This window comes from Narcine bancroftii, chromosome 6 (genome assembly GCF_036971445.1).
Source record: "Narcine bancroftii isolate sNarBan1 chromosome 6, sNarBan1.hap1, whole genome shotgun sequence".
NCBI lineage: Eukaryota > Metazoa > Chordata > Chondrichthyes > Torpediniformes > Narcinidae > Narcine > Narcine bancroftii.
In genome coordinates, this window is record NC_091474.1 from 250,669,718 (window position 1) to 250,686,748 (window position 17,031).

The 17,031-nt window shown below is 41.8% G+C and overlaps 1 protein-coding gene across 13 annotated transcripts in view; it reads right to left on the reverse strand.

Annotated features, from left to right (window-relative positions):
• The window catches only part of abcc10 (ATP-binding cassette, sub-family C (CFTR/MRP), member 10), a 198,305-nt gene that overhangs the window by 90,880 nt on the left and 90,394 nt on the right, over positions 1–17,031 (reverse strand). For all 13 annotated transcript variants that reach the window (XM_069887931.1, XM_069887927.1, XM_069887929.1 and 10 more), the window contains one exon: positions 15,698–15,869. In XM_069887931.1, coding sequence (XP_069744032.1) covers positions 15,698–15,869 — 172 coding nt within the window. The remainder of the gene's footprint in view (positions 1–15,697; positions 15,870–17,031) is intronic.

A 17,031-nucleotide genomic window follows, 5' to 3' on the forward strand; every position in this document is an offset into this window, starting at 1 on the left:
GCTGTTCTGATGCTGAGGAGGACCCAGGGTAGTTTGTTTGCCCTGTGAGGCGAGCCATGAGGGCTGACTTCAGGTGGTGGTGAAATCTCTCCACCAGACCATTTGCTTGTGGGTGATAAGCCGTGGTGTGGTGGAGTTTAACCCCCAGTAGGTTCGCCAATTGAGTCCAGAGAGTGGAGGTGAACTGGGCACCCCTGTCGCTGGTGATGTGCACTGGAACTCCGAACCTGGCGATTCAGTGGGCGACCTTCAGGAAGTACCGGAAGTGCTGGATGGCTATGTATAGCGCCAGGAGCTCCCAGTAGAAGGAGCTGTACTTGAGCTCCAGTGGTCGAAGGCCAGTGGGCACTAATGTCCATCGAGCCATTGCTCAAGTACGCCCCCAACAGCCATGGCTGAGGCGTCTACTGAGAGCACGGTGTGCGCCTCCGGGCACGGGTGAACTAATAAGGTGGTGCTGACCAGTGCATCCTCTGTGGCCGCGAAAGCGCCCTCTGCCTCTTCAGACCAAACCAGGACTTTGTATTTAGCGATGATCAATGAGAACAGCGGCCACATGATGCGTGAAGCGCCGGGGTTGAAACGAAGATAAAAGTTCACCATACCTACGAATTCTTGCAAGCCCTTGAGGGTGGTGGGTTTGGGGAACTGCCACACGGCTGCGACTTTTTCTGGCGCCAGGGCGGCTCCTGCTGCCGAGATGGTGTGTCCCAGGAACTGCAGCGTCTGCTTGCTGAACTGGCGCTTGCCCACGTTGACTGTGAGGCCGAATTCTGCCAGGCGGGAAAACAAGATGGGCCTTGTGCTCCTCGTGGTCGTGAATGGTGATCAGGATGTCATCGAGGTATATACACACAAAGTCCAGGTCCGTGCCCACTGCGTCTATGAGGCGCTGGAAAGTCCAGGCCGCGTTTTTAAGTCCGAAGGGCATGCGCAAGAATTCAAACATGCTGAACATGGTGATGATTGGCGTCTTACCAATGTCCTCGGGGTGGACTGGGATTTGATTTGAAGACCTGGGCACCATGGAGTCCTTATCCTCCTAGTGTTGAAATAGACACATTTCAACCTTTCTGACTGGTTTCATTCATGATTTGTCCCCTTCCTGTCTTTCAACATAGGACTCGTAGCATCCTGCTTTTGTCCTCCTACCCTAGTCTCTGCATTCATGATCTGATACCCGCCCCCTGCCAAACTAGTTTAAACACTCCTCGACAGCTCTAGCAAACTCTCCTGGCAGGAATATTGGTCCCCTTCCAGTTCAGGTGCAGCCCCTCCTTCTTAAAAAGGTCTGACCTTCCCCAGAAGTGATCCCAATGGTCTAGAAATCTGAAGCCCTGCGCCCTGCACCAACTCTTCAGCCATGCAATCATCACTTATAACTTTCTATTGGTGCCCTGTCTAGCATGTGGCCCAGGCAGCAATCCTGAGATTACCACCCTCTAAGTCCTGTCTTTTAACTTCCTACCTAACTCCCCAAATTCCCTCTTGAGGACCTCATCTCTACTCCTATCTATGTCATTGGTCCCCAACTGCTCCCCTTCCAGAATGTTGTGGAGTCCATTCAAGACATACCTGACCCTGGGACCTGGGAGGCAACAAACCAACTGGGAGTCTCGATACATTTCAACAAACTTACTGTCTGCCCTCCTAACCAACAAGTTCCTTATTACTTTTCAGCCATTCCCTTCTAAGCTGAGGTGCAGGCCTGCGTACCAGAGACTTGACTGCCTCAGCTCGTCCCTGGCAGATTCTCCCCTCCAACTGTATCCAAAACAGCATATCTATTGTCAGTGGAAACATCCACAGGGTTACTCTGCACTACCTCTGCCTTCCTTTTCCCTCCCCTGACAGTCACCCAGCTATCTGTGCTCTGTCTATTTGGGGTGACTACCTCCCTGTAACTCTTCTCACAGTTCATGCAACTCCAGCTCCCAAACTCAGTCAGTAAGTAGCTGGAGATAAATGCATTTTCTGCAGGTGTGGTTGTCTGGGACAAGTATACCTTCCCACATCTTCCACCTGGAACAATCCACAGCCCTATCTGCTTCCATTAACTTTGGATGAAAACTCCCTTGATTAGATTTACCTTCTTGGATTCAAGCAGAAGGTCTCCTCAGTCACTGCTCAACAAAGACAATGAGAGACAAAGGCACAACTTTAATGTCCCACTCTGTCCCTGAGCCACTCCATCACTGGCTGCTCACAGGCCTGCTCCTCCTTTTAGGCAACAACAAGTCTATGAACACAACTACTGTACAGCCCTAGACAATTTTCTCAATTCCTCACACGTGAAGCCAATGATCCAATCACTGCCTCAACACATAACACGAATAAATCACTGAAATATTTAACCCTAAATGGTTAATGAACTGAAAAACAAGGTTAGTTGTCCTGCCCTTTTTAAATTTGCTGCTCGATCGACGTTACGCACCTGCGCACTAGGCCCCCTCCCTGACCTTAGCCCCCAAATGTCTAAATAAATAAATAGACAGACCTTTAAAACTCTGCTAGTCCTAGCCCATACACGTCTAAATAAATAAATAAGTTTCAACCATTGTTACTCAATTTTTACAGCGACTCTCCTGGCTCCTCATCAACTTGAGAAACTTGCTTATAATTTAGGAGATAAATATCATACATTTTGGAGAATATGGAGCCCACATTTACAAAGAGTTGGTATTAAAATTTAAATGAATCACAAACATTTTCTTTTTTAGGTCTCTATGAATATGTCTGTATTTAACGGGATTGGAAAGTGAAGTACTCCTTTTGTGATTTTCTTGTCCCTCTCCCTCTTCTTTTTATTTATTATTAGTTTGTAGGGAGTTTGAGGGAGGGGGGAATTAATAGGAGGTTTTTCTTTCTTTTGTACTTCTTTACCTTTTTTTCCTTTTTATAAAATACCACGTATTTGGATTAAGTTTGAAATATTGTAATAAGTTTGCTAAGTTTATTTTAAATTGGGTTTTTTTAAAGCACGTTTAGATAATACTATATGAAACGATATAAATCAAAATTAGTATGCAATGAAAATGAAATGTAAGAATTTTTAACAAATGTTGAACTTCCTAAACTAGAAGAGAGAGAAAAAGATGACTCAGATGCAACTTTTATAAGGAAAGAAATAGAGAAAGCTCTGGGTACTTTACAAGCTAACAAGACCCTGGGGGAAGATGGGTTCCCTCCTGAGTCTTATAGACAATTTAAGGATTTGTTGATGGATATGTTGGACCAGGCGTTTGAGACCCAAACCCTCCTGGAAACTTCTTCAACTTCTATAATTACTGAGCGACCAAAGAAAGGTGGAGACCCATTAAAAACCTCATCATACAGACCAATATCACTCCTGAATGCAGATTATAAAATTCGAGCAAAGGCTCCAGCCAACAGACTGGGTGAGTATTAAAGGAAGACATTCTTCCAACAGTCTAGGTAGATTATTCAATATAATTCATATGGCAAAATCAAGGTGGAATCAAAACATAACTATTTCTTTAGATGTAGAAAAGGCATTTTTTTCAACTGGAATGGCCTTTCTTATATATAAAACATAAAAGTTTGGTGTAGGTAGAAAACTTATAAATTTAATAAATAAAAACTCTTTCTCATAAGGCACAAGCTAAAATTATAACTAATAACCAAATTTCATCCATTTTTCTCGAGTAAATCAAATAGACAGAGGGGTGTCCCTTATCTCCAGCATCATTCATACAAGCTATTGAACCTTTGACGGAGATTGTTAAATGCTGATTATAAGATTGTTGCACACAGGCATGAGAAACAGTGGAGATTCAGAAGGGAGGAAATTAACAACAGTGCTTGGAATTCAGAACAAATAGATGTTGCAGAACACTGGAAAAAAACTATTATTGTTGTGTACCTAAATGCAATGAGTCTCATAAGTCAGATGGGTGAACAGAAACCTATGTCGGTGTAGAAGTACAATATCTTGGTGTGCAGCGGGGCAAAATCAAAACTTGACATTCTTATTATGGGGTTTGCAAACAAGATAGGAATACGTGGAAAAAAGGGTGAATGCCTTTCAACCATTATTTCCACAGTCAATGGTTGAAAAGGTCACAAAATAAATGTTATGGATTGATGTTAACGGTTTTCTGGACACGGATGTATCAGATCCTTTTATTAGTTCAGTAAGGGGTAATAGAAATGCTGCAGGAAGAATCTACAATTAAAAATTCATCATGGGGGATCAGAGGTGGAGAGGATGAGCAAATGTAGGTTCTTGGGATTCACTATCTCGGCAGATCTTTCCTGGGACCAACACACCAATGGCATCATGAAGAAAGCCTCTACTTCCTCAGGAGTTTGTGGAGGAGCTAGTGGAGTCGTTCAAGTGAACCGGTACGGACTTGAAGGGCCAACATGGCCTGTTTCCGTGCTGTAAACGGTTCTATTATAAGAGATCCTGGTATTAAGGCTTTAAAGTTGGACAGGATGAACATTAAATTTGCTGATGATGTGTGATTATATTTGACTGACCCGGTTAAATTCACTGATATGATTACAAACAATATTAGAAAAATATGAAAGAATATCAGGATATAAAATAAATATGGATAAAAGTGAGATGATGCCATTGCAGAATTTTGATTATGTAAGATACCAAAAAGGTAGTAAATTTAAATGGAAGAAAGATGAAATTAAATACTTAGGAATAATGACAGATAATAATTTACAGAATTTATATAAGCTACTAGGAAAAATAGAAAAATATTTACATAAATGGAAAGATCTGCTGATTACATTAATAGGAAGGATAAATTGTATAAAAATGAAGGTAATGCCAAGACTACATTATCTCTTTCAATCGTTGTCTATTGTACAAACTAAAAAATTATTTAAATTATTATATAATTGTATAAGACAATTCCTATGGAATAACAAGGAACCAAGAATTGCACTGGAAAAGTTAACATGGGATTATAAATTGGGAGGATTTAGATTCCCAGATTTTAAAAAGTATTATCTATCAGCATAAGCAAGATTTCTATCATCTTTCTTTGAAGAAAACAGTCTCCCTTCGTGGATTCGAATGGGACTGAATTCAATAAAAGAGGAGACAATGAAGGATTTTATTTATATGGAATATTAAGTCAACAACAAAAAAACCCCAGAAAATCTTATATTAGTACACATGATTAGAATATAGCAAGAAATAAATGAATGTATCAGGAAAAAAGCAGGTATATCACTGTAAAAATGTACTACTGCCTATGAATCTGGGTAGCAAAATATTGAATTCATGGTATGACAAAGGTATAAAATATGTTGATGATTGCAATATTGAAGGATCTCATGTCTTTTGAACAGTTAAGAAATGTATGGAGTAACTCGTAGGACATTATTTTGCTTTTTCCAGTTAGGATCATTCTTAAGAGAGATGGGGACCAAATGTGGCCCCATCTAAAATTAGTGAGATGGAACAAGTGATTTGGCTGGGGACACACCTAAATTTATATCTAAAAGGCACTTTGCTCTCCAAAATGAAAATGCAAAGCCAAGTTTACGGAGATTGAGAGAGAGATGGGAGTCAGATTTAGATATTGCAATAATGGAAAGACGCTGGTCTGATTGGTGTTTGGATAGCATGACATCAATTATCAATGCAAGATACGGATTAGTACAATATAATTTTCTACACCAATTATATTTCACACCACAGAAATTACATAAATCAAAATCAGAAATATCGGAGATGTGTTTCATATGTGGAATAGAAATAGGAATGTTTGTACATGCTACATAGTTGTGTGTGAATATAAGATCTTTCTGGAGGGATATTATGGAAATTCAAACAAGGATAACAGGGGTGGCCTTCAGAGATGACCCGGAACTTTATCTTTTGGACAATTTTATTGAAGTAAGTAATAAACTAACCAAATTTCAAATTTCATTTGTTAAAATAGCTTTAGCTGTGGCTAAGAAATGTGCTGCAATTACTTGGAAATCTGACTTCCCCTCTGAAGATAGCACAATGGAGGACAGAGATGAACAGTTGTATATCTACGGGGAAAAAAAATCACATACAATCTAAAGAACAAATACACCTGTATGACGTATTGATAAAAATATGGCAACCATATTTGGACTACATAGGGGGCCAAATATAACTAAAAAAGGTGTGATTTAAACAGTGGTTTTCAAACTTTTACTTCCCACCCACATCCCACCTTAAGCCATCCCTTACTAATACAGAGCACCGATGACAGAGGGATGGCTTAAGGTGGGATGTGAGTGAGGGGGGCAGTTTGAACCCACTGGTCTAGCACAAAGAGAAGATGAATGTACGTTTCAGACATTAACTGTTGAGAAGCTGGTTCCCGTCGTTTTTTTATTCTGTCCTTAGATCTGAAAAGTAGTTCATAAAGGACTGAGAGCAACCATTTGTGATCAGATTTAAAATTACAAATCAATTAGGTTTTAAATCATGAGGGAGGCTCAGAACTAAAGAATTCAAGAATCGGAGGCAGATTCCAACAGGGATTTTATCTGAAGGCTGCACCTGGCCGTTGGAGTCTGGTGACTCAGGCAGTTGGAGTTGTAAAGTGGAGATCAGCAGGAAGCTGAATGGGCAATAGAGATGAAGTGATCCAGGGAACTTGTGACACAGGGTGGTCTTAATTCACTTCAACTCAGCAGTCTAAGGAGATGAAGTTCCACACAGTACATGCAGCAGTGAGTAGGAAATTTACAGCTAATTATTTTTTCTCTACAAATCTCAAAACCTGTAAATAACCAATTACATTGCACCACAGCCTACCACCCACGGTCAAATGGCCTCATCAAGAGGTTTCACCCCAACTGAAAACTGTCTGATGGCTCGACTCAATGGCCCCAATTGGACTAAGAATTTCTATAGGTGCTACTGGGAATCTGCACGGTGCCGAAAGAAGATCTGGCCTCGTTCTCCAGCAAGCACATGTATGGAGACCCGCTTACAGTTCCAGGTGAATTCGTACCATTGGTCCAAGTACAGGAAGAACCGCCCACAATTCTCTCGACATGACTTCGGGAGAAAGTCAACACCCTAGCAGCTGTCCCAACCTCATGCCACGATCTGACTGCCTCCTACATCCCAAGGGAGCTCAAGGACTTCCAGTACATGTTTATGCGCAGGGGGACACATCAAATTCTGCTTCAGCGGCTGTATGAGGGTCCTTACAAAGTGCTCTGGCACAATAGAATGACGTGTGTACTGAACATTGGAAGCAGTGAAGAAGCATTCACCACTGACTGCCTCAAGCCGGCACATGTCAACCTGAAGTAGCAGGTGTCAGTAGTGTGCCTATAGTGGAGGTTGCCTGCCTAAACAAAAGAAATTTATACAAAGAATGGACTCATCACCTCCTGACACTGGTTCTTGGTGGGGGTGGGGGGGGGAGAGGGGGGTGTGGGCAGCAGTCATGTAGTGGGCTGCGCTGATCCACAAACGAACCAGGTCACAGAGGTGCAGGCTCGTGCAGGACTAAGAGCCCCAAGACACTGGGAGTATTGCCAGCTCTTCATGCTGATGTCACAATGGTCCCAGGGCAGCGAAGTATCATGGGGGTTGTGATTAAGAGCTTACACAGGAGTTCCAGTAAAATCAGCTAAATTGACTCACATCAACTACTGTGTCTTTGTTCGCCACATCAGTTCATTTGGAAGCTGAAAAAGGTCAAGCTGCTCCAAGCATCGAAAGAAGAGAATACTTTTTAGTAGATTTAATTTCTAAATTAATCCAACTTAAAGCACCTAGATGTTCCTGATGATGGATCCAAAAAATAATAGCCTTAGCTGTAGCAAAATAATGTATTATGTCAACCTGGAAATTAGAAGATAGCCTGAGAATACAGCAATGGTACATAGAAATGAATAAATGTATTCCATTGGAAAAAATAACATATAATTTAAAGTCCGACCGCGGACCTCCACCACCTCAAATGACAGAAGGAGAAGAAGACGAAATGAACTGACCCAGTATGTAAAAGTAGATGACAAATTTCTTGTTTATTTTCATTGTGTGACGACATTGTTTAATGGGTTTAATGTATCATATATGTTGAACGTTGAGTGGGTGGGGGGGTTGAAGGGGGGAGGGAAGGGAGGGGGGAAAATGATACTGTGTATATTCAAGAGGGAAATGTTTGTGTGTATTTTGGTCAGATGGTTCATAGTGTGAAATTTTTTTTTTAATTTAAAAATCAATCACTCTTCAGCCTCCTTCACTCCAGGCAAAAGCATAGCCTCTCCAATCTTTCTTCACAACTGAAGTCCTTCAATTTAATCTTTTTTTTAAGTTTAAGAGATACAACACAGTTACAGGCCCTTCCAGCCCACTAACCCGCACTGGCCAAATACACCCCATGTGACAAATTAAGCTTCTAACCCCACAAGTCTTTGGAATGTAAGAGGAAACCGGAGCACCCAGAGGAAATCCACATAGGCATGGGGAGAATTCCTCACAGTGCCAGACTGGAACCCAGGCCATGGTGCTGTAATAGCATAGAGCTAACCACAATACAAACTCGGCTGCCTGAGCTGGTCAATCTCCCCTGCATCTCTCCAGCACAATCACATCCTTCCTATAGTGTGGAGACCAGAACTGCACAAAATTCTCAAGGTGATTTTTTTAATATTCTGACCTATGAAAGCAGGCATGAGGTGTTCATCCTTCACCACCCTATCCATTGACATTTCTTTGGTGCCCATTCATTTACTCTCGCCACCCTACTTTTCTGACTTCCCAAAATACATCATCTTGCACGTTTTAGGATTAAATTCCATCTGCCAATGCTCTGCTCAACCTTTAACTAATTCCATCACAAAAACCAGTTCAGTTCGAGAATTAAAACTCCTTCATCAATATTCAAATCTAACATCCCTATACTCCCTTCCATCCACTGTCAGTGAATAAAGCAAACATCAAGATTCCATAGCAATGTGAACAGCTTTACTTTTAGCTGAAAGATTTCAATCAGATCTCTCTCTTCCCCCTCCAAATAATACAGAACTTTTTTTAAAAAAAAGCCCCAAAATATATATCCCAGATATCATGTTTTCCTGGACTGCAATCTAATTGCAGATGAGATTTCTGAAATGGTAACACAAGTCTATTAATAGATTAGGATCAAGAGAGAGGGCAAGAACCAGCAGCAGTAATTTGTTCCTCGGACTGACGTACACACAGTGCTGCCAGATGCCACCCTCCATTATTCCGATCTGTCATTTTTAAGAGCTTCGACTTCAATACATTCTTAACTTGAACTTGGGTAGTCAGTTTAATTTCAAATAGAAACAACTGTTCTCATCAGAAACAAAAACTGCAGATACTGGAATTGTGAGTAAACAACGGGAAGCTGGCCAGACTCAGCAAGTCAGTCAAGACTTTGGGTGGGGATGACTTGGAGCCGTTCTCATCTTCACTCCCATCCAAGGAAGTCAACTCCAATCCTTGGGTGGTTGGTTATCAGAATCAGAATTTATTGCCATGAACAAGTCATGAAATTCATTGCTTTGTAGCAGCATCATGTGTAAACCATCACAGAAACAAGGAAAGTTTTCAATTTCAAAATTATTCTCAGAGTACCCACATAACATCACATACAACCTGGAGATTCCTTTTCCTGAGCGCCAGGCAGAATTTCTATTTTGTAGTGGAAACTTCCCCACGCTGCAGATGCCCAAGTACAAATCCAAAAACCAAAAATCCACTGACTTTTGGTAGCAGGTTTCAAACAACTTGTGCCACATTGGTGAAAATATTAGCACAACTTACTCTCTCTTCCATTCCAACAGCTTTAAAATTAAATTTAGACATACAGCACGGTGACAGGCCATTTCAATCCACGACCCGGTGCTGCCCCAATTACACTCAATTAACCGACAGCCCCTGGTACATTTCTGCACTGTACTTAAATGCACGGAGCATTAGGAATAAAATGGATAACTGTTGTACAGTTATCTTCTTTTTCTTTGCCTTGGCTTCGCGGACGAAGATTTATGGAGGGGTATGTCCACGTCTGCTGCAGGCTCATTGGTGACTGACAAGTCCGATGCGGGACAGGCAGCCACAGTTGCAAGGGAAAATTGGTGGGTTGGGGGTTGGGTTTTTCCTCCTTTGTCTTTTGTCAGTGAGGTGGGCTCTGCGGTCTTCTTCAAAGGAGGTTGCAGCCCGCCGAACTGTGAGGCGCCAAGATGCACGGTTTGAGGCGATATCAGCCCACTGGCGGTGGTCAATGTGGCAGGCACCAAGAGATTTCTTTAAGCAGTCCTTGTACCTCTTCTTTGGTGCACCTCTGTCACGGTGGCCAGTGGAGAGCTTGCCATAGAACACGATCTTGGGAAGGCGATGGTCCTCCATTCTGGAGACATGACCCACCCAGCACAGTTGGGTCTTCAGCAGCATGGATTCGATCCTTGCGGACTCTGCCAGCTCGAGTACTTTGATGTTGGTGATGAAGTCATTCCAATGAATATTGAGGATGGAGCGGAGACAGCGCTGATGGAAGCGTTCTAGGAGCCGTAGGTGATGCCGGTAGAGGACCCATGATTCGGTGCTGAACAGGAGCGTGGGTATGACAACAGCTCTGTACACGCTGATCTTTGTGTGTTTCTTCAGGTGATTGTTTTTCCAGACTCTTTTGTGTAGTCTTCCAAAGGCGCTATTTGCCTTGGCGAGTCTGTTGTCTATCTCTTTGTCGATACTTGCATCAGATGAAATGGTGCAGCCAAGGTAGGTAAACTGGTTGACTGTTTTGAGTTCTATGTGTCCGATGGAGATGTGGGGGGGCTGGTAGTCATGGTGGGGGGCTGGCTGATGGAGGACCTCAGTTTTCTTCAGGCTGACTTCCAGGCCAAACATTTTGGCAGTTTCCGCAAAACAGGACGTCATGCGCTGGAGAGCTGGCTCTGAATGGGCAACTAAAGCGGCATCGTCTGCAAAGAGTAGTTCACGGACAAGTTGCCCTTGTGTCTTGGTGTGAGCTTGCAGGTGCCTCAGATTAAAGAGACTGCCATCCGTGCGGTACTGGATGTAAACAGCGTCTTCATTGTTGAGGTCCTTCATGGCTTGTTTCAGCATCATGCTGAAGAAGATGGTAAAGAGAAACATAAAAACATAGAAGATAGGAGCAGGAGTAGGTCATTCGACCCTTCGAGCCTGCTCCGCTATTCAACGAGATCATGGCTGATCTTAAAGTTCAGTACCCCGTCCCCGCCTTCTCTCCGTAACCTTTAATACCCTTATACTGAAGAAATAGATCTAATTCCCTCTTAAATAGATTTAATGAACCTGCCTCTACTGCCCTCTGTGGCAATGAATTCCACAGATTCACCACCCTCTGGGTCAAGAAATTCCTCATCTCGGTCCTAAATGCTTTGCCTATTATCCTCAAACCATGGCCCTGGGTTCTGGATTTTCCCATCCTTGGAAACATCCCATCTGCATCCATTCTGTCCAGTCCTGCCAGAATTTTATAGGTCTCTATGAGATCCCCTCTCAATCTTCTAAACTCCAGCGAGTACAATCTCAATTTGCGCAATCTTTCCTCATAAGTCATTCCTGCCATTCCAGGAATCAGCCTGGTGAATTGCCTCTGCACTCCCTCCATTGCAAGAACATCCTTCCTTAGATAAGGTGACCAAAACTGCACACAATACTCCAGGTCGGGTCTCACCAAGGCCCTGTACAGCTGCAGTAAGGTATCCTTGTTCCTATGCTCAAACCCTCTTGATATGAAGGCCAACCTACCATTTGCCTTTTTAACCGCCTGCTGTACCTACATGCTCGCCTTCAGAGACTGGTGTACAAGTACCCCTAGGTCTCTCTGCACTTCCCCATCTCTTAATCTATTGCCATTCAAATAGTAATCTGCCCTCCGGTTTGTATTACCAAAGTGGATAACCTCACATTTATCCACATTGTAGTGCATTTGCCATGGATCTGCCCAGTCCCTCAATTTATCCAAATCACACTGGAGCTTCCTGACCCCCTCTTCCGTGCACACAACCCCTCCTAGCTTAGTGTCATCTGCAAATTTGGAGATATTACATCCAATCCCCTCATCCAGATCATTAATGTAAATTGTGAACAGCTGGGGTCCCAGTACAGATCCCTGTGGCACCCCACTGGTCACCGCCTGCCACTCAGAAAACCAGCCATTTATCCCAACTCTCTGTCTTCCAACTGCCAGCCAGTTCTCAATCCACATCAATACTTTTCCCCCAATCCCATGAGCCTTGATTTTGGAAGCCAGTCGTTTATGCAGGACCTTATCGAAGGCCTTTTGGAAGTCCAGGTACACTACATCCACTGGCTCTCCCCCATCTATTTTACCTGTCACCATCTCAAAGAATTCCAATAGATTTGTCAAGCACGATTTACCTTTTGTAAATCCATGTTGACTCCGTCCGATCCCTTCTCTGCTAGTCATATGCTCCGCTATTACATCCTTAATAATGGATTCCATCATTTTGCCCACTACTGATGTAAGGCTCACCGGCCTATAATTCCCCGCTTTTTCTCTACCCCCCTTTTTAAATAGTGGGGTAACATTAGCTACCGTCCAATCCATGGGTACTAATCCTGAGTCTATCGAGTTCTGGAAAATAATACTTAAAGCATCTGCTATCTGAATGGCCACTTCCTTAAGTACCCTAGGATGTAGATTATCAGGCCCTTGGGATTTATCTGCCTTCAATCCCATCAATTTCCCCAAGACCATGTTCTTAGAGATACTGATTTCTTTCAGTTCCTCCCTTTCATTAGTCTCTATGTTTCCCAACATCCTTGGGAGGTTATTTGAATCCTCTCTTGTAAAAACAGAACTAAAGTAAGAATTTAATTGGTCTGCCATTTCCTTATTCCTCATTATATATTCCCCTGATTCTGACTGCAAAGGACCTACTCTGGATTTCACCAATCTTTTCCTCTTGACATATTTATAAAACCTTTTGTAGTCGGTTTTTATATTTGCCGCAAGCTTACTTTCGTAATTTATTTTTGCTCTCTTGATTAATCCCTTTGTCCTCCTTTGGTGCATCATGAACAGCTCCCAGTCTTCGGTTGTGGTACTTTTTTTGGCCAATTGATATGCTCTCTCTTTGGACCTAATGCTGTCTCTAATTTCCCTTGTTATCCACAGTTGAGTCACCTTTTTTGGTTTATTTTTATGCCAAACCGGTATAAACGATTGGTACAGCTATAGATTAAAAGATATGGCATTGTGGCCATCTCCGAAACATGGCTTAGTGATGGATGTGATTGGGAGGTGAATGTTCAAGGGTACACAGTGTATAGGAAATAAAGGCAAGTGGGCAGAGGGCGTGGCCCTGAAGGTAAGCAATGATATTAAATCACTAGAAAGAAGGGATATAGGGTCAAAAGTGGTAGAATCCTTATAGGTTGAGTTGAGAAAAGGCAAAAGGGTAAAAGAATCCTATTAGCAATTATATACAGGCCCCGAAACAGCAGCTGGCAAGTGATCTACAAATTACAGCTGGAAATAGAAAAAGTGCATCAGAAGGAAAATATCAAAATAATTATGGAGTATTTTAACATGAAAGGGGATTGGGAAAGTTACGAAGGTACTGAATCTCAGGAGAGAGAGTTTGTAGAATGCCTACGGGATAGATTTTTGGAACAGCTTGTTGATGATCCCACCAGGGGATCGGTGGTTTTGGATTGGGTGACGTGTAATGAACCTGAGGTGATTAGGGAATTAAAGGTAATGGAACCCTTAGGAAGTCATGATCGAGTTCAGTTTCAAATTTGAAAAGGAAAAGCTGATATCAGATGTGTCAATATTTCAGTAGAACAAAGGAAATTACAGTGGTGCGAGAGAGGAACTGGCCCAAGCTCGATGGAGGGACAGCAGAGCAGAATTGGATGATATTTAGAAACATATAGGATTATGAAGGGTATGGATAGGATAGATGTAGGAAGGTTTTTTGAGCTGGCCGGGGAAACTAAAACGAGAGGACACAGTCTCAAGATTCGGGGGAGTAGATTTAGGACAGAGATGAGGAAAAATACTTTTTCCCAGAGAGTAGTGAATGTTTGGAATTCTCTAACCAGGGAAGTGGTTGAGGCTGCTTCATTAAACATATTTAAAATTCGGTTAGATAAATCTTTGCATGAGAGAGAAATTAGGGGATGTGGGGAGAAGGCAGGTAGGTGGAGTTAGGTCATAAATTAGATCAGCCCGGAGCAGGATCGATGGGCCATTTTTGGCCTTCTCCTGTTCCTACTTCCTATGTTCCTATGTTTCTACACAAAATAAAGAAAATCCAGGATGGATATAATCCAAGGAAAAAGAAAATTATGAATGGAAAAATGACAAATGTGGCTAACAAGAGAGGTTAAGGCTAAAATAAAAGCAAAAGGGAGGGCAGACAAGGAATCAAAAGTTAGTGGAAAAACAAGACTGGGAAACTTTTAAAAACTTACAGCAAGAGATAAAAAGTTATTAAAAAGTCATAAAATATCTGATATTGGCTTCCCAGTAATAAAACCTAAAGTTGTGTAATGCCAAGCCTCTGATTTTTTAAATATTTTGGAGAAAAACTTTTTAAAGATGGGGGCATTTATTTTTCCATTTAAAAGAAGAGATGAGAGAGTCCAGGATTTGGGAACAAAAACCAGTACAGCTTGAAAAGTATCTGAAAAATTTATGAAGGATATTCATCTCGATAATATTGACAAGTCCAATTAACATCATCGAAAGAGGGAACAACTATGTCAGGATGTCTTGACATGATTCATTAAGGTAAGGAAATTTTCTTTAAACAAATTATTAAATTTCTTAGTAATGGTAATACCAAGATAGTTAAATCAATTTTTAACTATATTAAAAGGAACAGTGGAATCTAAAGAGCAGGAATAGTTCAAAATGAACATCTCACTTTTCTGCAAATTTAATTGATAACCTGAAAATAGACCGAACTGATAAAGAAGTGATATAATAGATGGAATCAATTGGTCAGGATTTGATATATACAGCAAAAGATAGTCTGCATAAAGAGACACCTTATGGAAAGTTCCAGCCTTAGAGATTTCTGAGACATCAGCTGATTGCTGAAAGACCACTGCAAGTGGTTCTAAGGCTAAATTAAATAGTAATGGGCTTAAAGGGCAACCTTGTCTCGTTCCACTATACAACCTAAAAGGTTTAGATATAATTGAGTTAGTAAAATTTGAAGCTGCAGGATATAAATATATCAATTTAATTCAGTTGATAAATTAGAGATCAAAATTAAATTTCTCTAACATACTAAATAAGTATTGCCATTCCACTCTATCAAAAGCATTTTCATCATCAAAAGAAATAATACATTCAGAGGATGTTGGAATAAATATAGGAATCTATAAGACAGTATAGGCCCTTCGGCCCAGTGTATTGTGCCAACCTAATTGTCTACACTCACAATTGTCTAGAATTTCCTTCCTGCAGAATCCTCCATTTCTCTCAGTTCCATGCACCTAATAGTCTCTGAAAAGATCCTATTGTACCTGTCTCCACCACCGTTGCCAGCAGCACATTCCCTTCACCCTCCACTCTTTAGGTCATAAATGTCCCTCTAACGGGTGGTAGAAATGATAGATTGCAGGGAAGGTGTCAGTTAACCATGTGTAATGTATGAGAAATAACTCTTTGCACAGTACATTGGATTAGTACGATAGTAGATTCCATACTTCAAGATCCTCCAGGAGGGCACATGCCTTGATCACTTCCTGGTAACGCTTGCCCTCGAAACGACTTCCAAAGAGTATGTTCTCACGAATTGTAGCAAATTGAATCCAGGACTCCTGTGCAGCGAGGGCAAAGCCTTCCTCTTCTGATGAGATATATACTTCTCCGTCAAGTCTGTTGGCAAACAAGAATCATGAGAAGAATCTTGACCCTCAGCTTCTTTATCCATTCAATAAGATCGTAGATTGTCTGTGACCTAGCTCCTTTATTCTGCCCCTCCTCATTGCAGTTTTGAAAAAAAATGCACATTTGGTCTCCCCATTTAAGGCATAATACTCATCCATTATATTTCATATTAATTTTGTGAGATTCCATTTTTTAATTCCCTTAAAATGGTGGGACTGAGCCTCTTTCTTGAACCACTGCAGCCCTGGAATATATCTGAACTCTCTGAGAAGTTGTAAAGAGACTTTTCTCCTTGGACCAACAGAAGATAAGGGGTGACCTGATAGAGTTGTACAAGATGATGAGAGGCAGTGATAGTGTGGATGAACAGAGGTCTTCTTCTATGGTTGATATGGCTAGCATGAGAGGTCAGACTAGTTTTAAGGTGCTTGGGAGTAAGTACAAGAGGGACATTAGAGGGATATTTATGATCTAAAAAGTGGTGGGTGAAGGGAATGGGCTGCTGGCAACAGGTACAATAGGATCTTTTCAGAGACTATTAGGTACATGGAACTGAGAGAAATGGAGGATTCTGCAGGAAGGAAATTCTAGACAATTGTGAGAGTAGACAATTAGGTTGACACAATACTCTGGGCTGAAGGGCCTATACTGTCTTATAGATTTCTATATTTATGTTTTACAAATAAATGCTGTGAGGATATTCCCTAGTTAGTGCTGGAAAACACCCAGACTAAAACCGGGCATTGTTGAGGACGGGTTAGTGTTGGAAACACACAGACCGATATCGGGCAGTGTTAGGAGAATAACCAGTGTGTGAACAGGTCAGTGTGGGGAAACACCCAGACTGTTATCGGTCAGTGTTGGGGGAATAACCAGTGTGAGAACAGGGCAGTGTGGGGAAACACCCAGACTGTTATCGGTCAGTGTTGGGGGAATAACCAGTGTGTGAACAGGTCAGTGTGGGGAAACACCCAGACTGTTATCGGTCAGTGTTGGGGGAATAACCAGTGTGAGAACAGGGCAGTGTGGGGAAACACCCAGACTGTTATCGGTCAGTGTTGGGGAATGACGATTCTCAGCAGGATTCAGCTTAAAATATTTTTAGTCTCACGTGAATGAAAACTATAGTTGACAAAACTGGAAGGTCAGG